We start from the raw sequence: 27869 nt of genomic DNA, 5'->3' as shown, positions 1-27869 counted from the left end.
ATGCATTAAAACATTTGCTCTGTCACAGAAATGGATGACACAGATAACAAGTCAGGCTTTCACCTTTCCTCTGGGGAAAGACAATTGTTTCTTAGAATTTAAAAATTGGATTTCTGTCCTTGACGCTGGTAAAAAAAAATTATTTTCAGGAAAGTAAGACTAGTAGATAGACAGTATTCCTCAATGAATATAGTTTCTGATGATATGACCCCAATGTGTCTAATCTGAATCTCTCTCTCTCTCTCTCTCTCTCTATATATATATATATATATATATATATATATATATATATATATATACCTTGACAAATGGTTATACTCATCTTTAGTATTTTGGATATGTCCGCAGTATAGGTAATAAATACATGATTACTGTGGGTCAAAATTATGCCCCACTGTGGGAGGGGTTGGGAAATTTTACCCTGCCTCCTAGCATGCGTCAGCTATATATAGAGGCTCTGGATCCTGATATATTTCCTGCGCTGCCAGGAAACTCCACGACAGATTCTGCACTATTATTTGACCGAGTTCCTGGGGCAGGATATAGCTAATGCATAGATGAAGGGCAGGAACACCCCACACTAGCTCACTCCACTGCTAAGAACAGCCTTCTTCATGCCCCCCCCCCCCCATGGCCACCTGATGCTCAGATAAATGCCCTCTACTGATTTCCTTCCCACAGGCAGTCTGAATGCAGAGTTATCCAAGTATGTGTGGCCATTCTCCATTCTAGTTCATGGCAGCTGGTTGGAGGACCCCTGTTCATAAGATGCGGGTCTATCATGTATTTATAACATAACCTGTGAATATACACTGAGAATACCCCTTAAACTGACCCTACAATGCCTGATAGACTATGACTTACTAAAATATATAGTAAATCAGAGCACAGTAGTTTTGCAGTACAGGCAGCCCCAGACTTAAGAACACCCGACTTACAGACAACCCCTAATTACAAATGGATGTTGGTAATTTACTGTACTTTAGTCCCAAGCTACAATCATCAGCTATAACAGTTATCAAATATGTCTGCAATTAAGATTTATTGTTATTCCTGCTTCTTACGACAACCCAACATTTTTAAAAATCCAATTGTCTTGGAGACCAAAAAAGCTTTGTCCGGAGTAACAACGATAAAATATACAGTTACGACTTACATACAAATTCTCCATGCAAAAAACAGATATAGATACTCTGTCACCAATGGATGTATAATATCTTAGCAGCACTATGGTAAACAGTTAAAACAAAAATATTTATTAAAGTCTTTCCAAAAAACTTATAGAAACGTTGCTCACACCAAGGACGACCGACAGACAAAACACGCACCAACAAACACACCCTAGTGTACATATATATCACAATTTCTTCGGTGCACAAAATATAGGTATACAATTAGATTTTGACCTGTATAGTAGTCAATGCAGTTAGTCATATACCTACCCTTCGGGTCACTGGTTTGTCAGACCCACAAGGGGTCTTGCTTACCCATAGGTTTTATCAATTCTGGTATTTGGGCTGGGAGGGAGCCTCTACTTTATTCTCCTAGAGATGGTTGGGGAGGATGTGATTTCCTAAATAGGCTCACCTTAGTTCCCCAAAAAGCTCCCGCCCTTACAAGGCCAGTCCCAAAGCACTTTCCCTTGTCTTAGATACACATCACACCTCCCTGACACGTTTCCACCAAAGTTTCATCAGAGGGAGAACTTCTGCAAACATATAGCCCAAATTTAGGAAGTCTATCTCCAGGTACAGTCTTTCCTAAGTAGGGAAGGAGTGCCTTCACCCACTTCTGTGCATCCTTGTGTTCACACTGGGTTGCTGGCGATATTTTACATACAAATTCAACTTAAGAACAAACTTACAGAACCTATCCTGTACGTAAGCGGGGGACTGCCTGTATTTTATACATGCATACAGTGCTCACAAGTTAAAGCGTCTTTTGGATCTGAAAAAGAAAAAAATATCTACAATGTGCAGTTTAGAAATAACCGAAATTGAAAAACTAAATTAAAAATTTAATATTGATATATCTGTATCTTTTAATATTCTTACATTATAATGTAATGGTATAATGTTATTCAACCTTTCCCATCAACATTATCAAAACATATTAAAAGTGAATGTATAAAAGTCTTATGTACCACAAAGAAGTATCAACAAAAATTAAAGCTCCTTTGGAAAAAAAAAATGAGGATGTGAACATTTGCATTAAATTCGGATATTTGAAAGCGTAAAGATCTAAACGGTATTCACAGAAGAACTTTAGGGATCCAGTATTGTGCTATAGTTATGGCTTGGCAAGAGGCTGTATTCTGTGCACATACAGTACATTTCACCATGTTCGAGAAGACATGCATTACACTACATCTATATGGTAATCACTACTTATTAAAATCAAAGGCATCTGATCTGAATAGCATGGAGTCGCCTCAGTAATAATGACCTATAAACCTGCACCTTCAGTGGTCATTGTACTCTGCCTGAACCCATTAAAATATTCCTGTATTTTTCATTCAGAAAATGTATGAATATTATTTAACTCAACTGAACCTTGCCTCATCATTCATCCTTGGACTTAGTATCCTCCAGCTTTTAGTGTCCTTCCATTGACAAATTAGCAACTGATACTCCACTATTGTATTCCTCAACGAGATTAACCATAAATGAGATCTGCCATTACACATTGTTCAACTACCATTTTAGAACTGTCTCAATATTATCATGTAGGTCCCCTTTGTGTCCTCAAGTGTTGACATGGACTTTACAAGAGCCTAAAAGAAAATCTACCATTTGCTTTTATGCATTATGAACCAAACATACCCTGAGAATGTTGTTGTTACACTGATGCAGCAACATATCTTGTTTAACCCATGAACTGAGTGGTTTTGCTGAAAAAACAATTATAAAATTATGATAGTGAGGCTCTGTTGCTCCTGTGGCTGCTCTGACGCTCTCCTCACCTTTATTATGCACTGCTTTAGTCTTGTCCAGACCAGCATAAGCCAAGAATATGTCATAACTGTGTTGACCCTGACAGGCAGAAGTAATCAATCACTGCACCATCCAATCCCCCAGCTGCTATGTATGAGTCATCCAGTACAGGTTGATTAGTCCTGTCTGGACAGTTCAGGCATCTCTTTTATTTACAGAAGCCAGTCTGCACCCAGCTTTCCCAAAGCCCTGAATTTTATAATTGTTTTTGAGCAAAACCACTCGGTTCAGGAATTAAGCGAGATATGTTTTTCCATCAGTGTAGCTACAGCGTTCTCAAGGTATGTTTGGTTCTTGCATAAAAGCAAATGGTAGCTTTCCTTTAAGGTATAAGTGCATAAAAGTGCATTTTTAAGTGCATAAAAACAAATGGTAGATTTCCTTTAAGGTGTGCTATGATATTTCACACCAACATATTAGCTGCAGATCCTTTAAGGTCTCTATGTATATCCCAATGATTCTTAGTTGGGGTGGTTAGCTGGTTGGGAGGACCCATTTTATCCTCATAATGAATTAACGTTGATGGCACCTGGACAGCGGTAGAGCAGATGGCAGAGATGCATGGGTCCAAGGGACATGGGGAGAAAGCAAAAACTTAGGTCATGGCAGGCAGGTGTAGTCAAAATCCATTTTATCTGGTTTCAACACCTCAATTGGGTCTCCTGTTTCAGAAAATAAATGTTATTGTTTGTATGAGGAAAAGTTATGCAATTTTCCAATATACTTTCTGGATCAATTCCTCTCAGATTTCTAGGTCTCTGCCCTCGTGTGACCAGAAACAGGTTTCTATCCACTGGAAGTAGACATCGATGCTTTCATTGAATTACAGGAAGCAGAGTAGAAAACCATGAGGAATTGAAACAAAAAGTATATTGGAAAACTGTATCATTTTTCATTAGACAAACAATATATTTGTATAAATGAAATGAGAATATCCCTTTGAATACAAGGATGGAGTCTTCACTTTCTGGCTATTATTGTATATATTTTCAAGATCAGATTCAACAATATTTTGGATTCGCAGTTGGACATTCTCCAACTGGACAAGGTTAAAGTATCACATCACAGGTCAAAGTTACTACTTAATATAATTGACACTTTTGGGTGGTATGAGATATGGCGAGAAATAAATAAAGATAAGAGGATTTTCTCATATTTTTCAAAAACGCACAAAACCTTTTCACGGTTGGACATGGCATTCACCAATTCCAGTACACTAAAATTGTGCTATAACTGTATGTATGGGGTAAGGGGGGTCTCAGACCACGCACCATTAATTTGTAGTATAAAAAGCAATAATAACGGACATATTGGGTGGTTTAGGATAGGGCCCTCTTGGGTTGATACATTAGGGAAAAGTGAGTGGGTAACAAGACAAATCAAAGAATTTTTTGCGTTAAACAAGGGGTGTGCTCCCCTTCACACAGTCTGGGATACTGCGAAGTCCTTTATAAGAGGTCTATATAAGGCCCAAATTTGCAGGTACCGGTTAGAATCTAATAAAAATATGAAGGAACTGGAAAAGAAGATCCAGTCGCTGGAAGAAAAATATGTGGGGGAGCCTACTGAGCAAAACAGGGTTATTTGGGAAGAAGAGCAAGCTCTATACTCCGATTTAGTTTATATACAAGCCAATAGAAAAATTAGCGCACAAGCTAGACGAGGCTATCTTGAGTCCAACATGCCAGGGAAAGTGTTGGCGAACCTTATTAAAGAAGGTAAAAAACGCACCAACATTAGAACTATAGAGATTTTCGGAAGGGGTATTACACGTCAGCAGGAGGAAATTCAGGAAGCGTTTGTTCAATACTATGAAAATCTATTCAACTCTCAACAGGTACTCCCCCCAAATGACATCACAGAATACATCTTAGATTCTCATCTCCCGCGTTTGTCAGATCAGGAGAGACTTTCATTGGATTCTCCGATAAGTGTGGAGGAAGTTTATAAGACTCTGTCCCTCACAGCTAGGGGTCGCTCTCCAGGGTTAGATGGGATTCCTTTTGAATTATATGATCTATACAAAGAAGAATTGGTGGGGCAACTCCTGGAGGTTTGGAATCACTCCTTTGAGAAAGGGGAGCTTCCCCCGTCTATGCGTGAATCCCTTATTACACTGATTTTAAAAAATGGGAAGGATAGCCTGAAAATGGATTCATTCCGCCCCATTTCTTTGATTAATACGGATAATAAGCTCCTGGCTAAATTATTAGCAGATCGTCTCAAAAGATGTATTAGGAGTATTGTTCACAGGGACCAGTGTGGCTTTATGCCTGGCTGTTCTACGATGGACAACCTCAGGAGATTGTTTCTTAATTTACAGCTTGTGCCCGATAACCCTGGGGAGCGTACCATTATGATGTTAGATGCTTCCAAAGCATTTGATACAATTGAATGGGATTTCTTGTGGCCCACTTTGAAAACTATGGGGTTTGGCAATAAATTTATATCTTGGATCAAATTATTGTATACATCCCCTTCCGCTAGACTCTCTATAAACGGTAAAATCTCCCGGCCCTTTAATTTAAGTAGAGGAACAAAACAAGGGTGTCCCCTCTCACCTTTATTGTTCGCCATTGCACTGGAACCCCTGGCATGTAGGATTCGTCGGTCGCCTGACATTGTTGGTTTTAAACAAGGAGATGTACATGAAAAGATTTCATTATACGCGGACGATATCCTTTTGTTTTTGGGCTCCAACGAATCAATATCGAAGGTATTTTCAACTTTTAGTGAATATGGCGATAGGTCCGGGTTAAGGATTAATTGGCAAAAGTCCGCGTGCCTTCCAGTGGACCCATTAAAATCTTTTACCCCGAAGGACATTAAGATCATTGAACCTGACAGTCAGGTAGAATACCTGGGGATTAGGGTATCGGTCAATATCAGGTGCTTTATTGAAAATAATATTAATCCCGTTTTAGGCTACATTAGAAGTAAAATAAAAACCTGGAAAAAGCTACCCCTCAACACGATGGGTCGGATTGCGCTGATTAAAATGCAGTTACTCCCTAAGGTACTATATGTTTTGTCTGCCGCCCCGATCTGGATACCGGGGAAGATTTTTAAGATCTTTGATTCTCTCTTTCGTGACTTGGTCTGGAGGGGAAGACAGCCTCGTATGAAGCTGGAGGTATTAAGGCTCCCTTATGACAAAGGGGGTCTTGACCTTCCTGACATGTATGTCTATTTTCTTATTGAGCAGATAAAGCATATATTAACATGGGACTGCTCTCCATTGGCGGACTCCCCTATAAGGAAACTGGGAGGGGGGGATAAAGTAAAATTCAATATTTTGGAAGTTTTAGAAACTGGCCTTTGGAGTGGGCTGATATTTAAACGACGATACCCTACTCTCTCATTGATGCATCAAGTATGGAGGGAGATTAAAAACCTATGGCACCTTAATGATATTCTCCCATTTACCCCACTATGGAAAAATCAGACTTTATCTACCCCTAAAATCAATACGGAACCATGGATTGCGAAAGGGATAATTTATATTTATCAGTTGATGGAGAATGGTAGTATGAAGTCATTTTCTAAATTACAGGAGGAATTTCAGATTTCGCAATCTTGTTTTTTTTCCTTATTTACAACTGGCCCACTGGTGGAGTTATCTTTTTCAAGATCAGATTTTGTGAAAAGGTGACTATCGTAGCTTTTGGCTCTGTCCGTAATATCAGTCAGCTGATCGAGGGGTTGCCAGGGTGTTGTACCCTCATTAATTCAGATATTGGCAACTTTTGATATAGAAAGGTCATTGAAAGTGGTTTTCTGGACATAAGTACTACTAATGACCTATCCATAGACCTTCCATCCCCTTGTTGTAGCACACTGATGAAGAGCATAAGGAAGCTAAAAAAAAAGCAGATCCGGCTAGAAGGGGCACATACCAGTATGGCAGTGTGCTTGGATTACAATCCTTGATCCTGGTGGCAGAGGTCTTAACGGTCAAAATATAGGCACCTAAAAAATTTTATCCAGTTACTCCCTTTATACCCTGGATGACTTCACGGGTCACAGGTTTCTAGGGCTGAACATACAAGGAAGAATAAACGTACTGACTGTAGTATGTATTTATTAAAACAGCAGTATAAATCACATTGCATAAAAGAGAATCGGAGAACAAAAAAAATTACAGTTTGCCAAGGAAAGGTCAGTACTTCCAGGCAGTAATGGGGCTATAGTTTTCATCTCTAGAATAAAGCACTGAGTTATTGCCGATGAAGTTGTTTGAAGAGTCATATGAATGTTGAAGTTTTTTTTGAAGGAGGTTATTGATGGTATGAAAAGAAGATCGATACGCCCAAGAAAGGATTGTGTAGAGGTAAACAAAATAAGACATTCTAAGTAAATGAGATGGACAGTAAGATCCCAACATTACAGTAAGGTTGTAGCGAAGGAGCTGAACTGAAACTAGATGGAGAATGTCAAAATAATTTGGGATATTATTTCTGAATAAATAAGCAAATAAGTCAACATTTCTTGAAAGTTTATCATGCACAGATTCTTGGGTCCTGTTGCATATTTTTTTATGGGAAGTACATACATCAAGAAACTGAAGTTGAGCCAATGAGAGTGCTGAATCAGCAAATCCATTCAAGCTCACTATGGTAATGCTCACTCTCATCGGTAACAGCCGTAATCAGGGCTGGCTCCGATTGCTGGTGTCCCCCTTTAAATGGTGGCATTAAAAAAACTATCACCCCAAAACTGTGCCAGCACTGATTACAGTTGTCACTGGCGAGTGCTGGGCTGAACATTGAACCTGCACTTCTTGCTGAAGTCTTGGTTCAAGGACCTTTACCCACAATGTTCAGCATGGACCCAAACATTGCAGTTCAGGTCTGGTCATCACTACTCAGGATTTGTGGGAGAAGCCCACAAGCAGGAATGTAGCTTTACATAGTACAGAAGATTATGTATTCTCACCTAGTTACTACTGTATCTTTTTATAGATTAGGTCATTGATAGGTGATCTGGGTGATAGGGGTGTTGCATCTATTAGGAGATATAAATAGAGGGCCCTGTTTGTAGTATGTGGGTCATGCGGCGGCACTAGAGGTGCAGATCACATTGAAGTACATGGGCAGTTGTCAAGGCAGAGGTGCAAAGTCAAGGTCAGGTCCATGGTCACAATGGGAGATCAGAGGTGTAACGTAAAGAACACAGGGGAATGGAGCAAAAAGCTTTCTCTGAGGCATATGAGCACAAAGATCTGGCATAGGTTGATGGTAGCAGCTGGCTTACATAGAAAAAACAGAAGTGGCTAGTGCAAATCAGTGGTGCGCTGGCTCTTTAAATCTTCCGGAGCCTAGGGAGCAGAAACACACGCACTGGCCAGCTGGGATGGGAGCAGCAACGCAGAGAGGTAAGTGACAACCGGGGGATGGGGCACTGCCACAGAGAGGGACACAGGTGTGCCTGAAAGATGATACATGGATAGCAGGGGCTCCCGTGACAGCAGTGAGTGGTTAGTATTAATTAAACAGCATATGCATCGTTTTTTTTTTCGGTTCATGTTTTAAAAAACAGGAAAAATAAGTATGTTTTAGGGCAGGGGTCAGGAACCTATGGCTCGTGAGCCAGATGTGGCTCTTTTAATGGCCACATCTGGCTCGCAGCCAGGGTCCTTTCAGGGGGGGGGGACTGGTCACCGGTGGAAAAATAAAAAAAACATGTACTCACCTTACCGATGCTCCCCCACAGATCCACTACTTGAAGCAGTCTGGTCAGCGGTGTCAGCTCTGTGCGCGGGGTGGCTGACTGGCTATAAACTGGGGGTTGCGGGCTGGATATATACTGGGAGGCTGGATGGCTATATATTGGGGGGCTGACTGGCTATATGCTGTACAAACATATTGTACGGCTGTCGCAGAATTATATTTAGAAATATGTGGCGCTTATGGTTCTCTCAGCCAAAAAGGTTTCTGACTCCTGTTCTTGGGTCTAAGAAACTCCCCAGGCCTAAATAGGGATGACTAGAGTCAGAGGATCTCAGAATCCTTAGGTCTTGTTGATTGTTCTTTGTAAGCAGTGGGCAAGGTAAAAGTTGGGCAAGGTTGGACACTGAAGTGTATTTGTGTTTGAAAATTGGCCCTGTTAATTCCACATGTTGGGTAAAACTCATACAATAGGACTTGCCACTGGCCACTTACAGCAATTTCAAAAATGATTCCCCTGTTGAAACATCTGTAATATTTTCTTCCAGAATATATTCCAGAAACCAGGTGGGTATGATCTGATTCAATGAATCATATCCTGTTGCCCAAATTCCAGAAGAAGTTAATGTTGAGCACCACCAGAAGTCATGTGTGTCCTTGATATGTCAAAGATGTTTTTGAAGGACAGAGGCAGAGGGGACTTTGATGTATAGAGACAGGTTGTTATGTTTGAGTGGTATATAGCACCATAAAGTATCCCCTGAAACATGACACGGTTAATTTCTCCTTGACTGTGAGATTCATATCTTTACCATTCCTAGAGCATTTCAGAAGAAGGGTAATTAGTCTGTAAACATCATAAAGCCACTCTCTAGCCTTACATTAGGGTTTATAATACACAGTGCAGCATCAAAACCTATTTATCATACAAATGTTATCAAAGTACAAGAGGCCTAATCTGTGATTACAACGGGGCTTATCTCCACTGAAAGGCTGATCCGCATACGGCAGCCATTCAAGGACTACAGTTAATGGTGAATAGCTGCTTTCTGCCGCCTCCTCTCCATCACTGATTGCAGATGTGGAGGTGAAAGGATCTCAGCCCTTCATTCATTATAATAGCAGCAAGGTCCCAGCAGCACAAAACAGCATCTGTTATCACTCGGGCGTTCACATTTTTTACTTTGTTAGAAGAATTTTAATTTCTCCATACTGACGGGTATCTGCATCATGTCTGATCCCACTTTTACCATTGGTTTAATATTCACTTGAAGTACAATACATATTGTATGTTAATAAAGAAAATAAAAATAAGGGATGTTTAAGGAAATGTATACATACAGATTGTAAACTATTCATATTATAATAACTATTATAATAAAGGTGGTATGGGCAGTAGCCCGGGGCCCAAAGCTTCTAGGGGGGCCATGGCCAAACCACCCACCTAATTTTATATGTTCCCCAAGAAATCCTCACACATCTGTCCGTGCTCTCAATGCACATGTACACAAAAACCATTTAAGATTAAGGGGATATAGAAGAAACGCATCCTCCATTACCCAAAAAGCTGATTCTAGTACCATATGTAGGGAGTGATTCCAGACTTGTAGGGGCTATAATACAGACCAGGGCTCATGGCAGTCTTAATCCACCCCTACATACCGATGGTAATGGTCATGAAAATTGCTTGACTGAGAAATTTATGTTTTGACGCCCTTGGCATGTAAATTATGGATGGCTTAACCCCTTAACGACCAGGCCCTTTTTTGTTTTTGCATTTCCATTTTTCACCCCCCATCTTTAAAAATGCATACCTGTTTTATTTTTCCATGTACAGAGCTGTGTGAGGACTTGTTTTCTCTATAACAAATTTCCCTTCATTTAATATTCCATGCCGTGTACTGGAAAGCAGGAATAAAAATTCCAAATACAGTGAAATTGGTAATTAAACCCATTTGCGTTCTTGCACTATTATTTGTTGGTTTCACATTAACCCAGGTGGCACAATTAATCAGTGTCCAATTAGGAGATTCCTACTGCCTCATATTGTAAACCACCAACACCACTTTCTTTAAATAGTTTTAAACAGCAACATGATAAACAATACGAGTAAGATTGAAAGTATTCTTACTTTGGATCAGTCCTTTTGGAGAATGCATTTCATTAGTTTTTGGCGTTCCACGCTACAGCAGGGCTTAGTTCACCGAGGCATTAGCAGCCTTTGCATTAAATGCATTTGCATAATTTCCTTGTTGGCTTGGTTTTTATGACTTTCAATGTATGTCTCAAATCACATGTCTCCTATATTCTTTGGGTCTGTATGATCACGTGGACACCACATTTATATAGGTTTTATAACGATTTCATACATTTACAAAAATTAGAACCACCTGTACAATCTATCTGATCTAGCAAGATCCTGCGGGCTGCGATCTGCTCCGCTGCACAGGTCATATACTATTTAGTTAGGATCATATACTATTTAGTTAGGTCAAAATAAGCTTAGTCCTTAAGGGGTTAACTGGCCGTAGAAGGTCATGTGACCTTCTCCTGTCCTGAGTGAAATAGAAGCGCTTTTAGGTATCTAGCTCTGTGTAATGGGCATGTGTATACAGCGTTGGTGGGGGGTCGCCATTTAAAGGCTAGAATCGTCCCTGGACATAGATCCACATTTACTAAAGCCTTTGCACAGGAAAGAATGTGCAAACTGCTTGCACATGTATTTATTAAGAAATGTCCGCAACACGTTTGTGTTGTGGCTGCATTATACCCAACGTGACACTAAACTCTTCAAATAAGGGTGGTGCTCCAGTGCAGAGTTTGACCGTTGCCGCATTTATTACTGCTACTAGACAGAATTGTGTTGCACGCTCTATGTTAAATGTGCACCAAAAAAAATGTGGGCCATATTTTGCTATTTATCAGCTAAGGTTTTTGTTAAATAGGTGCTTGTTTTTTGTAGAATAATTTGCCTTTTTCAAAGCGCCAGATAAAGGAGATGTCCCAAATCACAATGGTACCAAATCTATTCCATAATATAACTGTGCCATTGCGTACTTAATAATGAGCATACATAGGGCAGAGCTGACATACTGTAGCTATGGCATCTACATTATGAATACAATAGCATAGAACTTTATCACAATGGGAAATTATGTTGTACAACACAGATCCAGGCAAATTATTTCACAGAAAAAAAAACAAAGAAAAAACAAAATAAAATAGTAATACATTTATAACGGCTGGTGCCGGTAGGGAAGTGTAACAAGGCTACCAGTTAAGTACTTTGATTTAGAAGTACAAAAAGACAAAAAACAACAAGAGAGGGCATCGCCTTGTGTAATATCTTCAAGGTAAAGGGTAAAATCCAGGTGGGTAAAGAAGCTACTCACCTGGTTACCACTTGTTGTCTCTGGGGAATAAATGTCCTAAATAGTCGAGGAATCTTTCTGGATGGTTTGTGGTTTGCAAAGCAACTCCCAAAACTATAAACCCGGTAGCTCAAGGAGGAACTGGTAGAATGTTTTTTGTGTTCTTTGAATTTACTTGAATAACTTTTTTTGCTTGCATGTGGATTTGACTGTCCAATTTATTTCTATTTTTATTAATAATGAACATTTTGTGATACATGGAGGAGAATCCGTTTTTTCAGGTGCTGACGCTATATTAGGTTATTAGCGCCCTTTATTAGTTCCTTCTTTTTTCCCCTTTTTACTTTAAATACATTGATTTGACCACTGTCTGGTTATACAGTTCAAGTGCTTTAGGAATAAGTGGAATTTTGTCGTCCGGCAGCAGATCTAATGATATCGATTGCTTATGGTTCTCTGTTGTTGTAACACTGTGCTGTATAATGGATGTGTGTTGTTTACAGCTATGGACTCAGTTTCTTCAGGCATTTGTTGTGAAGTCCTAACCACTGATGTCGGGAAGATCAACTTAGCTACATGGCATGTTTGGTTATACAAATTATGTATGAAGCGAGTTATTTTGAGAACATATCAAGCAATAGGCTCTTACAAGACTCTATGGGATTGGATAGACTGCTCGTATTGTGAATATTGTATCCTGAATGCTCTGCAGATTCATAGAAATAAGTGCAGAATAATATGCTATGGTTCTTGCTTTGCTTAAAACTTGGCAAATTCCTCAAGAGTATTTAGTTCCTCTGTCCCTCAATAGATATCGCCAGACAGCTCCATCTGACAACCGGCATGTGGCATCCTAATTACTGTGTTGTTTGCGTCTATGTTCTTTTGTACCGAGCTGTACACCATGGGCAGACATGAATTCAGACTCTCAACTTCTCCATGGTGCAAACACCTGTGAGGAAACTGCTTCCCTTTTGTGATCGTTGAATATGTATGAGTCTGCCAGGCCCCTGGGCCAGCACAAGCTCATGCCGAGAACTTAAGAGGAGAGTCTTACATGGCTTTACAGAGCTAAGAAGGCATTACTAAACCTGGAAGGAGAGGTGAGAGTGATGGCTATATATTAGAAGATGTATGATTCTCTTTAGACCTTCAATAAAACTAAAAATGGAAAAATTAAGTTAAACCATATGGAATATCTCAGACATATCAGTTTCCTCACAAAGTTGAGGACTGATAAAATTTTATATTCTATTATTTCAAAATGTATAAAGGCTTTAGTCCATCATCAAAAAATGAAAAATTTCCTATTAGGACACATGACCATGAGTGAGGCTGATTTGCCCCTGTGTCGAAAATCACATTACTAGTTCAAGAAAAAAATGCAAAAAATAATTAATTTTAAGTAAAACCTGTCCAGTAAACAGTGTAACCACAACCAGACTTCATAGTAGCTGTCAGACAGGGTACGTGATGGCGAACTCACACTGTAATGTCCCAGCAGTCTATAAACCTGCCTAAAGCAGATAAGTCGCTGATAAGGTTGAACCAGCTTCAGGAATGTGCTATCAGACCCTGAGAGACCCTACATGTGGATATGAGGGAACTTACTTCGTCTGCTCGCTGCTGGATGGTGGAGCGGACTGGTTACAGGAGCTCCGAGATAGACCAGTGTTGACACAGATGGACAAACAACAGATACAGACAAACAAGCAGAGTCCGTCAGAATTTGGGCAAAACAAAGATGGCAGCAAAGATACAGAATCAAATCATCAGAGAGAGGTCAAGTAAACGTAGCAGAGGTCCGTCACACTGAATAGGAAGTAATAACACAAGATAACATGGAGCAATCATGAGTAGACTAGTAGAGCAAGCAATGTGTAAGGACACTGGGCAGATATTTAAAGGAATTCCTAGATGCTCCCTCTAGCAGCCAGACTGAATTGGCCTTCCATCGTTCTAGTAACCTTTGCTAGACGGGCTGGGCTGCAGAGGATTAGGGTGTGGATCAAACAATCCCAACTCAACAGAATCCTTAGTCACAGTTCACATACACAAAGCACTGACTAAAATAAATGGCTTTCAGGCTGCCTTCGATAGACAGAAGACAATGCTGGCACTGATTTAACATAAATACAATTTGTTATATAGTCATATGCATGTAGCCTGACCTACTTCATTCACAAAATCTAATGAAAAAAGGACACTAAAAAAAGCTGTTCCATAGAAGTTTGATCTGATTTTATAGTTGACAATAAGAAAACATGACATGCTTTGGGCCAGTGTCACCGTTCTTCACATTTTCTGGTCTGAAATATGTTACATTAATAACACAAATATAGTCTACTATCACAATAAATGGAAATGGATCTACTGTTTGTATGGATATGACAGCGGTTTTGTTTTGTGGCCATTTCTGTGTTCTTTTCGGATCATGTTGTGATCCCATCCGATGTGGTTGTTTGACATGAATGACCTTTCAACTACAGCACCTGAGAGTGTTTTTTTTAAAAGATCAAAAAACATCAGATCAACTTTTTCGATCAATCACTGCCTTTAGTTATTGTTCCTTTCACTCTTTTGGGAAACAGAATTGTACATGGTCATCAAATATCTCCACTGAGTGTCCAGTTTTAGTCTGATCCGCAGCCCACTTTATACAATGACACATAATTTGTAGTAACACGATATAGACATAAAAGCGTCATTGTGTTTTGCCTCGCGTCTTCCTACGACAGGTTGGCAATCAGTTTATGATTAGTTACATCCTCTCTATAAAAAAAGCCATTTTTATCCTGAAACTCAATCAAGATATCTTGTTTCTTATAAAGTGCTGTCAGCATCGCAGCCTTGGCCACACTGTGTGAGAAGATAAGAGCACAAAAAGCATATAATTGCTATTTGTGGAAATTATTTGTCCATCAATCATGAAATACAGTCCTGTATTTTATCAGACACTTTTACACGGGAAGCTTTTACATATTTTTCTCGATGCCTTTGAAGACTGGTGCCAGTTTAACTGATTCGAGGTCAGTGTTTCGATATATCAAGAGACTTTGACAAATGAAAAGCTAAAGATACCGGGTTTGACAACCGTGGGCACCTGCTCCACTTTTCAATTTATTTTGATAAATCTTCACCAAGGCATCAAAATTGTGGATGAGTCATAGGGCCATTAGCAGTCATGCAACGTCACAGACGGTGTGTGCTCTCAGGTAAACGTATAGGTAGGAGATGACAAAACAGCTGTGTATTCTGAATTTTAATGATACTCTTGTGGCCTTTCCCATATACATGAGTCTACAATTTTTTAAAATATGATTGCCTTGATGTATGGTTTACAAGAATAAAGACTCTCTTAGGAGAACAAATTTGTTAACGATCAAGCATTGTGCGCCTTTGTATAACTTTTTAAAGGAAATCAAGCAGTTCAAAAAAAAAAAACTACAAACACTCATCTCCGCTCCTCTTGATGTTGGTCCTGGTGCTGTCCTTTGCTAGTCTTGACACGCCGGGATCACTTAGAAAAGAAACTTATAATTAGCAGTACGGAGTGTGGGGACAAAATGTCCAGTACTCAGGGCTTCTAATTATGCACACCCTCACCACCTTCTTCTCCCATGCTGGTGAAAAATTCTCGCCTCATGCAGGCCAAGGGCATGGGTGGTGCATAATAAGCAGTCTGGAGCGCCGGACATCTGGTCCCACACTTCATGCTGCTAATTGTAAGTTTCTTTTGTAGGTGATCCTGGTGTGTCAAAACTAGTGGAGGACAGCACCGAGATCAAGCTGAAGAGGAGCGGAAGTGAGCATTCATAGGTTTTTTTGTTTTATAAACTGGTTGCTTTCCTTTAGTGACCGCTGTATCGGCTTTAAGGGTACCTCTTCTGATGCAATCTGATTCTACAGCGCTGCATCAGAAGAAGATTGTAGGATCTATCATCCTTTTGGTGTATAATCACAAACCTGGATCAGAAAAGCTTAGATCCCAGGTGTTTAACCCCTTAGAAACTGTGGTCAAACATGGGCCACGATGTGCAAAGGGAGTGAACACCTTCTGTCACTTTAGAGTCAATTAAAAAAGTTTCTAGAAGATGGATACAATTAGATCTTTTTATATAAAAAATTTATTTCTTAGAGGACTTTACAAGGATATATATAGAGAGTTGAGTCGACACCCGCCAGCACCAATTACACGTGTTACCGGTAGTGGAGTATTAATAGAACCCAAACTACTGACTGAAATCCACGTTTGTGGTTTCCAGAAATAAATTGGTTTGGATCAATTCATTTTGTACCTGACCCAATCTTTTGAAAAACTTGTTACATTTGTTTTATTTATATTATGGGTAGAGATGAGCGAACATACTCGTCTGAGCTTGATGCTCGTTCGAGCATTAGCGTACTCGAAACGGCTGATATTTCGCATGCTTGAGAACGAGCTTTCACTTAAGGAAACACAGTGAAGAACAGTGAAGAACACAGTGAACACAGGATCATTAAGGAACAATGACACATTTTATTGCAAAGCCTTGGTCCCCTTGAAAATTGCTCGAGCCTCCCATTCACTTCATTGGGGTTTGTTATTCAAAACGAGCACTCGAGCATCGGAGAAAGTTCGACTCGAGTAATGAGCACTCGAGCATTTCAGTGCTCGCTCATCTCTAATTATGGGGCTTTTGTGGTTTTTTTGCAGAATGCTTCTGATTTTTTATTTATTTTTGGGCAATTTTCCTTTTGTTCCAAGTTTTCCACAATTTTACTACTTTTGCCAAGCAATTACATCTGGTGGGTACTGGAGTGGTTTTGCTAATTTTTTTGTGACTTTATAGGCGTTAAATCATGTGATAAATTATGCGTAAATGTCTACCGCAGACACAGTTCAAAGATGAATTTGGCAGAAAACTAGAAAACCAGTGCACAATGAGCTTTAGAAAGTCACAAAAACAAAAAAATGGAAAGAAAAAAAAATGCAAATGAAAAGATACATCTGCCCCATGTGTGTACAGAATATTCTATATATATATATCTGTATGTACAGTAAGTAGAGGATATTTTTGTGGTACTTTGTTTCGTTTTAACTTAGATTATGGTACTTCATTAACTTAATCTTAATCAAAAGGACTGGGCTATAACGTTTTGGATATATTATATTGCAGTGATCTGGAAAAAAACTAAGAGTGTTCAAAAAGTTTCTCAATTTTCAGTCATTGGAGTGACCAGTTTATAAGTGGAGTGACAGAATGTGAATTTTGCATGCTTCATGTTCCTTTGCTGTTTTATGCAAATACATATGTCACATATCAGAAAATCTTTAAGCTAAATCAGTCCGAATATTAAGTACAATTTTCTCCTATTTCTTTTTTTTTATAGAGAAAAAACCACTCCATGAGATAAACCCTGAAAGTAAGTCACTCTTTTATTATTTTCTACTAGGTACTATAGAGGTCAGGTAGCATTCAATATACAATGGTGCGGTTCTGAGTATGTAGGGGGCACTAATGGGGGCACACGGGATGTCACAGCATATAGAAAGGAGGCTACATGGAGGAATGAGTTTTTCATGTGCGCCATATTCTGCAGTATGAAGGGATCATACAGGGCTGACATTTTTCAATATTCACCCTGGAACATTCACTATCAATTTCAACATGTAATTACCTGTCAACTTACTTGTATGCAAGAAATTAAGTCCCGGTATCCTGGAAACCTCAGCTTTTGTCCCTAACTGTTTCTTTGACAAATTCTGGTGAATGGAAGAAATTTTTCTTTATTTTGCGATAAATTATTATATACAGCCCTCTTGTGAACAGCTATTCAGAAAACTATTTCAATTCAACCTATTTGATTCAATTTGGATAAAAAGCTGGTTATCTGTATGACCTGCACATTGCCCATTTTTCTCCAAAGAGTTGTAGGTACTCTACTTACAGTGCATGGTGCTCTGTATTGTATTATCCAAAAACCTGGTCATAATATAGAATCAGGGGCATAACTACAAGGGTAGCAGCCATATCAGCTGTTATGGGGCCTGCGGTGTCAGGGGGCCCAGCATCTGACCTAATGTGGAGGATGTGCACTATTATATACATATTATACTGTACATTGTACAACATGCTATGTATATAACAGTGCACATCCTTCACAGTGGGCAGGTCAGATAAGAAATAACGGGGAGGGAGTAGCAGACTCATAGGACATTGTATGTGTGTATATACTGTACTGTATACATCAACATAGCAAAAGAAAAGCGCTACTCACCAATCTGTGCAAAGTCCTTTTTATTGATAGAGGTAGAGTATAGGGAAGGTGCGGGGCCACGGGCTGTTTTGTGCTTCTCAAGCTGTTGACATCATCCGTCCGTGAATGTCATCAAGGAAACAGTGTAAACAACGTTCTACGCTAAACAGCATACGTTGTAGTGCAGAACGTTGCTTACACTGTTTCCTTGATGACATCCTCCGGCTCTCATGCATATATTGTGCACGACGCAAATGGATGACGTCAAGGGCTTGAGAATTTGCTAGTAAGTGCAAAACGGCCCGTCGCCAGGCCCTGCACCTTCCTTGTACTCTACCTCTATCAATCAAAAGGACTTTCGCAAGGATTGGTGAGTGCCACTTTTCTTTTTCTATGCTGTACACTGACTGAATATCCTCAGCGAAGCACCACCATTTGCATCGTCTAAGAATTCCTGTTTTGCTTTCGTATAGCGTTTCCTTCAGGGGCGGCTGTTGGTGCCTTTATGATAGTGGATGGTTCTGAGAATCTTTTTGCTTTTTTATTTGGCACAAGTGTGTGAATTTGCGTGTTTAAATCTGAGTTTGGACACCCATATCGGGCACTATGAGATAGTGGTTATTGATGTTACTCTTGACCTCCTACAATGCAAATCCAATATTTTTAGGTTCTATCAGGTTCAAGTTTCCAGAAGACTCCATTCTGCAATCAAACTTAGGGAAACTTATTTGAACTTTAGATAAGGCTTGGATGAATAACATGACTGTGATCAGCGAGTTATTTCAAAGGCGAGAAGAGGGCAACTCCTACTAGAGTGACAGAGAGCTAAATCTCTTGAATGATAATTCTGCTGACCAAGAAAATGTTTTTGAGACAATGAAAATATAAATGTCCCAATTATGGATTCTTGAGTGATCTTAAATAAAAAATGTACAAAAACACAGAAAGCATTGGAGTAAGAAAAGTAAACCACCTGGCTAGTTGTGTCCTTGAGTGGCATATTTCCCCAGGTACCCAAGCTAACTTACCTCCAGTTTGATTAATTCCCTACTTTTCTCAAATCTAAATGGCCTCCATGCTAAGCACAATGGACAAATCCTTTCACTTTTTTGATTTCTTCAGTTTTCCTGCTGATCTTCTTGAATGTATCCTGATTACCCCATTAGTAAGTAGGTTTTTAAAGCAACGTGATGTATTTTTTGGAGTTCAGACTTTACATGAAAGATGGGTGTAACCAGATCTACTCTATGATTTGTAAATCAATTCATGAATGACATTTCTTCTTTATTAGAATGACTCAATGTAGAGTACAATACAGAAAGACGTCTAACACGATGTTCTCTTTGCGTAGACATCATCTTTGACATACCTGCAGCAGTTGTCAGCTCACAAAATTACATTTATAATGAGTTAAATACATGTTAAATATTCAGCATGTTATCATAAAGATCATAAGAAAATGAAATGAATGAAATCCAAAATTCCGATCATAATCAATCAATTGAAAGACTTCTTTACGGTGATGCCATCCAACTTCTTTTCACTTAGCTCAGAGGTCAAATCCAATGGAATTACTGGGATTATCCAATCCCCAATGAAGCCTGGAAGCAGGAAAAGGTTTCCTCTTAACTTATAATACTACCTAGAATAAAATTACTTGGAATGCTATGGAGAAATAAAAGAATTAATAAGACGTAGGGCACCTATCAGCACAAAGGATGGGTTAAGGTTAAGGTCTTGAATAAGGTAGAAGGCCAAAGTGGTTGCCTTCATAGATCTAATAATCATAGTAATCAGAGATTATAATCATATCGTAATATGCTAAGACCCTGTGTTAATAATTGGGTCTCTTGATCTCAATTCAATGTTATATCTATAAAAATGAGCTTGGGATACAGTTGGTCCCCTACTTAAGAACACCCGACTTACAGATTCCTAGTTACAAACGGACCTCTGGATGTTGGTAATTTACTGTACTTTAGTTCTAGGCTACAATGATCAGCTATAACAGTTATCACAGGTGTCTGTAATGAAGCTTTATTGTTAATCCTGATTCTTATGACAGCCCAACACTTTCAAATACAATTGTCACAGAGACCAAAATAGTTTTGCTGGGCTTACAATGATAAAATATACAGTTCTGACTTACAAATAAATTCAACTTAAGAACAAACCTACAGAACCTATCTTGTATGTAACCAGGGGACTGCCTGTATTTACATTTGATCAAAAAACAACCAGAGGTTCATAGGGGTTTCTGAAATCTGATAAAGAAGGCATATTTTTAGAATACATCTTTAATTTGAAATTGTGGTAGTCCAGATTTCGGGCTCTGTGTAGTGGTCCTGTTGATCTATTGCAGGAAAACTCTCATGAACACAATGCAGAGCTGAGCTCAAATAGTGCATTACAGTGAACCTGTCACCAGGAATGTCATTTTTAGCTGGTTACCTGGCTCCCTACCAGTAGTGTGTGGTGAGTTCCAAGGGGGTAGGGCGGATAGCTGCAGCCTGCATATTATAGGAATTGGGGAAGGATGAGGTGCAACATGAGTGAGGAGGAGACTGTTACAGGCACACTTTCCACACAGTGCTGGCAGGAAGCCAGGTAATGTGAATTAAGCTTATATAAGCTACTGAAATCACTCAGAATGCTGACAAAGGCATTTTTTTTAAAATCAGCATAGTATTGGCTATTGGAACATGTCAGCAGCTAAAATCATATTCCTGGTGACAGGTTCACTTTTAGGCCACTACAGTATAAAGTGTATGGCCCTTTTGCTTCCAGCTTTGTACACTCTGCTGATTTCACCTAGTAGCAGTGCTAGATATTATGATTGTGCTACCACCAATCTCTGATTACAGATGGTCAGGATAGACTATTAATTGTTAGTATTGGAAATCTTGGAGTTCTTGAGGCTCAATTAAGTATTTGTAAAATGATCCATAACTATGATATTATTAATGCTGGTATCTTGTTATATAAGTGGGTGTGTCTGCTACTACTTTAACCATAAAGCTATATTGAGCTGTAGACATTTCCAATAGTATAGCCTTCTTCTAGTTACTCTTATCATGACTTACAATGTTCTCTATTAGGTAGCATCATATTCATGATGTTTGCCTATTCCAGTAGTGTTTCTTTATATGACATTGGGATTGAATCCTCCGCTCTTGATAATTTTGTAATTCTTTGCCATATCTCAGTAGCTATTAAAAACCTTATTATGGTGATATTTTTTTTTATTGGTGTAGCTACTGACTTATCCTCCAGGGTCTTCTTTGTGAAAAGCAGACACATACCTATGAAGTGATTCTATAAAACGTTTTATGTTCCTTCACACAAAAGGATCGGGACCTCATTAACGCCCCAATGTGTGTTAAACACCCTGTCAATACGCAGATAGGATTCAGCTGCTGCCACATCCCTCTAAGTGAAAGCTTCTCCTCTCTGAAATAAATAAATGCATCAATAAAGTCAATACCGGTGTAAGAGATATGAAGCCCAATGTCAGCTCCTTCACAATAGGAATACCAGGCCTATTCTATGTTACGACACTGCGGCAATTCAGCTAAAAAGGTGCTTGGCTTAACAGCACGTGAATCAGCCGTGAAGCAAAATCAAAGGCAATTATGGAGATAATTGAAGAACAACCTGTTCTGGTAAATATCAATGATATGCACAGTGTGTCTCAGGTGCCAGAAGCCTGCTATGATAGATAGGACTGCATGGTAAAGGAGACAAAACTCTATACTTGACATTTTATTTAACCTTTCATACTCTGACTGTACAATGTATTAATTGTTATACAGTTTACTTTCATTGTTGTGTCTTTGGAATTAAAATACGTAAAATTAGATCCAAAATTACCATGAGGATGCATAAAATGGCCCTGTGTACTGTAGTGTCAAAGTCGCTTAGTAGTTAAGGAGCTTACTTTGACCCAGTTCTTTCGGTCTATAAAAGGGGGTCTCCAAAAATTTATTTTTTAATACATGGCTGGGGGTCTTTAAAAATAGGAGCTTACCTCTTCCGGTGCTCCCTTTCTCCTGTGGTGCCACCTGTCACTTCTAGGCCTCTCTTTGTATCATCCCGACCACTGCGTGCATCTTTTACTACATGAGTTTCAAGCAGTAGCAGGTGCACAGGAGTGGTAGGAATGGGATTGTGGATATAGAAATTTTTCTATAGTTCCATTATGTCTTTAAATCCATAAAAACAATTTAATAACTGTTACAAAAAATCTCAATATTCTGAAACCATTAACTGCAATCAGTGCAGGTAAATTGTGGCCAAAAGCCTGCATGTTATGCTGGGTCTGGGAACGTACTAGAGACACAGAGAGAAACATTGAGCCCTGAGACTAAACCCTTTCCCAGTTGTCCCTGGCTATTTGCTTGCCCTATCCTTGGTGGTAAGTAGGCAATAAGTTGACAATAAGTTCCCTTCTTGTCCCAAAGAGAAAACACAGAGACAAAGAAAAGACAATACAAACATAGACAGATAAACGCCAAATAAGGGTAAAAACCAAGAAGACAATGCGGTACAAAATCACTAGGTAAAATGGAAAGTCAAGAATACAGAAAAAGGGTCAATGATACCAGAATACAGAATGACAAAATTGCATACGAAGAGTAATGATCCACAAACAAGAGTAGGGTCTACAGGAGACAGACAGGTGTGGTGCAAATCAATTAAGGTTTTCAGGAGAATGAAAACACTGGTGTTCAGACTAGGAAGTGGAAAATGAAACATTGTCAGCTGCACTCTACTAAGGATGTTGCAGGCATAGACAAAACACCTTGGTTGAAGGTGTCCCTTTTTGGTATCTGCACTGTGTCCCCTTGGTCTTATACAGGTTGAGTAAATGTGTGCCTTCTTGTACAGTCCCATAGAGTATACACGTGTCTCTTTTGTGTGAACCAAGAAGTCTACCACTTGTACAACACATCGCACCCATTGTACATAGTTATTATTTCTCGCTTCCATTTGAAGACGGCTTGACTTGTATTCCCTTTTTCTAATAAAGCAGACCATTTCAACATTTAATTAAACCCGTTCAAGAATATTCCAATTATATTATTGTCTTCCTATTTCCCTTCCACCATATTATTCGCATTACTCAGAGCTTATATTCAATAGCCTGTCCTCGCATCTTCACTTTCCATCAATGTCCTATCAGAAAATATAATTGCTGTAAGATTAAAGTCACATTATAATGGTATCTATATCAGAAAAAGACATTTGTTTTGTGCAGCAGTAATATCTCAATGGAGGAAATGCTTTAGTTTAGCATTATGGTAGTTTTTCAGGCCCCAAAAAAATTGATAATTTATCTTCACGTAGCCCATCAATATCAGATTGGTTTGGTGTCTGACATAGCTGATCAGCTTTTTTCAGCAGAAAATAAACTGAGCATTGAATGAGAAGTAGACACTCCATTATCGGTGTAGTGGCCATGCTGAGCACTTGCAGTTCAGCTTCAAGTAAACTACAATTGCATATGACCATTGCACAAAGTACAAAGCTGTTTGCTTCCAATTTTAAAAAAAGCCCCCAGTATATAGGTAGCCCCAGCACAATGCAGCCTCTCTCCACAGTATATAGGTATTTCTGGCACAATGCAGCCTCCCCCAGTATATAGGTAGCTAAGGCACAATGCAGCCTCCCCCTTAGTCAATAGGTAGCCCTAGCACAAGGCAGTCACCCAGTATATAGGTAAACTAAACACAATGATCTTCTTTCCCCAGTATATAGGTAGTGCCAGCGCAATGCAGCCTGCCCCCTAATCAATAGGCACCCCCAGCACAATTCAGGAACCCAGTATATAGCTATCCCCCCACAAAATGCAGCTGCCCTACCCCCTAAATATATTACCTCCCCTCCAAGCAAATAGTTAGCACCAGCACATTAAAAAAATAAACTAAGTACTCACCTTCCGGAACTCCCCTTGGCTTCTCTTCCATTTTCTGCAGTAGTGCAACCCATCTCTGTGCGCTCAGTCATAGTTTGCATCATAGTGCAAACTATGATGTCACAAGGTGCCTTATCGTAGTGTGCATGCTGTCCGGGCGCATGACGATCGGTCGCTGTACTCGCTATCAAAGGAAATACAATGATTGGACCCAATTGGGGTATTTTTCATACATGGTGAGTCAACTCTGGACTCTGGAACTTTATAGGCCTGGGGAGGAACAATATAGGGGTAGTTTTACTACCTCTGTATAGCAGATCTCAAAGATATGACATGTTAGTGTGGGCTAGTTTAACTGACAGGTTCCCTTTATGCCACCTTATCCAGGTTTTAATATGAAATGATCACCAATATTTTCTGACTCCCTTTTAAGACTTGTTATGTCCTTACAAATTAATTCTAACTTTAATTTATGTACAAATATCTATGGGACAATGACTTTGCCCTCCGCATTAGAAATTGGAATGATGTACTACAAAGAATGGGAGAAACACATAATTATTCTAGTAAATGAAAAACAAAAGCTTAATCCCGTCATGATTAATCTAAAACTAAACTTGCACAAAGAGTGAATCTCGTAACAATTAGTGCAGCAACAAAGGAAGGATATATCAACAATGGATAGCAATGAATCCTAGTTACAATTAATTCGCCAAGTACAAAAGATTTCTAGCAGCTGAAAAGAAGGGATTTGTCTTTACAATTAAAGTTAATTGAACGTTGTAAATGTTGGATCATACAGATTGGAACGGTTCACTTTCAGGTCATGTGCTCTTGATTTTTGAATATTTCTCAATGTTTCTTTATGAAGATCAGATCCCATGAGATTTGATATTTAGCTTTATTTTTGTTTTCAAAAACATTTGTCGCTTAAAAAATATGTAAGCACTGTCTATAGTGATGGCAAAGCCGCCTCTCCTCTAGGTGTAGAGGATGCCCCCTGTCTATGGTGATGGTAGAACCACCTCTCCTCTAGGTGTAGAGGATATCCCCTGTGTATGGTGATGATAGAACCACCTCTCCTCTAGGTGTAGATGATGCCCCCTGTCTATAGTGATGATAGAGCCGCTTCTCCTCTAGGTGTAGAGGATGCCCCCTGTCTATGGTGATGGTATAACAGCCTCTCCTCTAGGTGTAGAGGATGCCCCTGTCTATAGTGATGGTAGAACCACCTCTCCTCTAGGTGTAGAGGATGCCCCCTGTCTATAGTGATGGTAGGACCGCCTCTCCTCTAGGTGTAGAGGATGCCCCCTGTCTATGGTGATGGTAGAACCTCCTCTCCTCTAAGTGTAGAGGATGCCCCCTGTCTATGGTGATGGTATAACAGCCTCTCCCCTAGGTGTAGAGGATGCCCCCTGTCTATAGTGATGGTATAACAGCTTCTCCTCTAGGTGTAGAGGATGCCCCTGTCTATAGTGATGGTAGAACCGCCTCTCCTCTAGGTGTAGAGGATGCCCCCTGTCTATAGTGGTGGTAGAACCGCCTCTCCTCTAGGTGTAGAGGATGCCCCCTGTCTATGGTGATGGTAGAACCTCCTCTCCTCTAAGTGTAGAGGATGCCCCCTGTCTATGGTGATGGTATAACAGCCTCTCCTCTAGGTGTAGAGGATGCCCCCCGTCTATAGTGGTGGTAGAACCGCCTCTCCTCTAGGTGTAGAGGATGCCCCCTGTCTATGGTGATGGTATAACAGCCTCTCCTCTAGGTGTAGAAGATGCCCCCTGTCTATGGCGATGGTGGAACGCCTATCCATCTGTGCTGCACTCGGGCACAGACATCACATACTGTTTGGCAGCAGTAGTTCCCTTCTATGTCAGTGTTGGTCCGGTCCATCCCTTTCTTTGTCCTGTAGACTCCGCATTGTTGCCAATACTTCTCCATCAGGTACAGATTGGCATGGAAACTTTTCCCAGCCATGACTTATTTCTGCAGAATTTGACACCCAGGTGACTGTGGCCTCTGTAGAACATCTCCACTTTCTGTCCCTAAAAGATCACAGTCAATACAATGTCTCCTAGATAACAGCTAAGTGCTCCACAATGTACCCGCTGCACATACAGATAATACACTGCAACCCATCAATATACCATAAAATAATCAACCATATAATTTTCCCCTCATTAATTCTGTAGCCCCAGCATACTTTCCCAGCCAATATATATCCAGCCAGCCCCATAGTATTTAGCCAGCCAGTCCTCTACCCCCAGTATATATCTAATTCCCCCCCTGTTGTATATAGCCAGTGCCACCGTATTATATAGCCAGCCTGCCCCCCCTGTAGTATATAGCCCGCCTGTCCCCTTGAAGTATATAGCCAGCCTGCCCCCCTGTAGTATATAGCCAGCCTGCCCCCACCAGTCTCAGAACCTGTCCTTGGCTCGATGAAGTCAAGGTGCGGTTGTCAGTGTTCGCACCACGCATCAATTAGTCATGGACAATCCTCACTCTTGTTCTGCACATGTTATGGTCAAGTATAGTGACATTATAAGACAAGTGTTATTAGAATAATAACAGCAAATTTGAGGAAATTGCAGCTTTCTGACCCTCTTTCACCTTGCAGTAATTAGTATAAATTGCCTTTCATTGTTCTGTTTCCCACTTTGATCTTCTGCGTGTAACAGCAGAGAGTAGTGTGGGAGGAAACGCACTTTGTACGATTTTTGTAATTTGCAGAATTTTTACATTAGTCGGTCTGTATCATATCCCGCTGGAGGGTCATTTTTCTATCATTCAGTTCTAAGAAGTTATATCTCGGCAGCACATCTACTAAGATGTCATTTTCTACATGTTGTGCTGTGTCAACATTGTATCTTGTGCATATAGCAAGAAGAGATAAGGGGACATGGGAAAATTGGAAGCTTATGGAGTCATCTTGCATATGTTTTACTGATAAGATGGTACATGGATGTGCCCAACTCAGTGAGAGAGAGGACATGACTGGGATATAGGGGCACATTTACTTACCCGTCTGGAGGAGTTCCCCGAAAGTGCATTGTCCAACCAGAATGTTTTCGGACCGCGATTCACTGAGATCGTGCACCCGATTTCCTGCATGTGTCGCTTTCTGCTCTGGTCCAACGGAGTTCCCCTTCTTTTTCCTGGTGCATGTAAGTGCTTGGTCTTGTGACATAATTTGAAAGTTAAATCCCGCACTCAGTCCGAATCAGTCAGAACCTTCGATGGCCCGCCCCACAATTTGTGTCACATGAAAGCCAGCACAGCCGTGCCCAATCCGATCGTGTGAAACACAATCCCCCATTAACCCCTTAACGACTTGGCCTTTTTTAGTTTTTTCACTTCCATTTTTCACACCCCACCTTCAAAAATCTATAACTTTTTTATTTTTCCACACAAAGAGCTCTGTTATGGCTTATTTTCTGCGTAACAAATTGCACTTCGTAGTGACGGTATTTAATGTTCCATGGCGCGTACTGGGAAGTGGGAAAAAAATTCCAAATGCAGTGAAAATGGTGAAAAAACACATTTGCGACGTTTTCTTGTGGGCTTGGATTTTACAGCTTTCACTGTGTGCCCCAAATGACATGTCTACTTTATTCTTTGGGTTGCTAAGATCACAGGGATACCACATTTGTACAGGTTTTATAATGTTTTCATACATTTAAAAAAA

The 27869-nt window shown here is 39.9% G+C and overlaps 1 protein-coding gene across 3 annotated transcripts in view; it reads left to right on the top strand.

Annotated features, from left to right (window-relative positions):
* Nucleotides 1-27869, top strand: part of UNC5D (unc-5 netrin receptor D) — a 448185-nt gene that overhangs the window by 308067 nt on the left and 112249 nt on the right. For 2 of the 3 annotated variants that reach the window (XM_072148810.1, XM_072148811.1), the window contains exon 8: nt 17404-17436. The exons of the other annotated variant lie outside the window; for it this stretch is intronic. In XM_072148810.1, coding sequence (XP_072004911.1) covers nt 17404-17436 — 33 coding nt within the window. The remainder of the gene's footprint in view (nt 1-17403; nt 17437-27869) is intronic. 3 annotated transcript variants of the gene reach the window in all.

Source organism: Engystomops pustulosus, chromosome 4 (assembly GCF_040894005.1).
Source record: "Engystomops pustulosus chromosome 4, aEngPut4.maternal, whole genome shotgun sequence".
NCBI classification, from domain to species: domain Eukaryota; kingdom Metazoa; phylum Chordata; class Amphibia; order Anura; family Leptodactylidae; genus Engystomops; species Engystomops pustulosus.
Note: the sequence above shows the minus strand (reverse complement) of the source record. Positions and strands in the feature narration are given on the sequence as shown.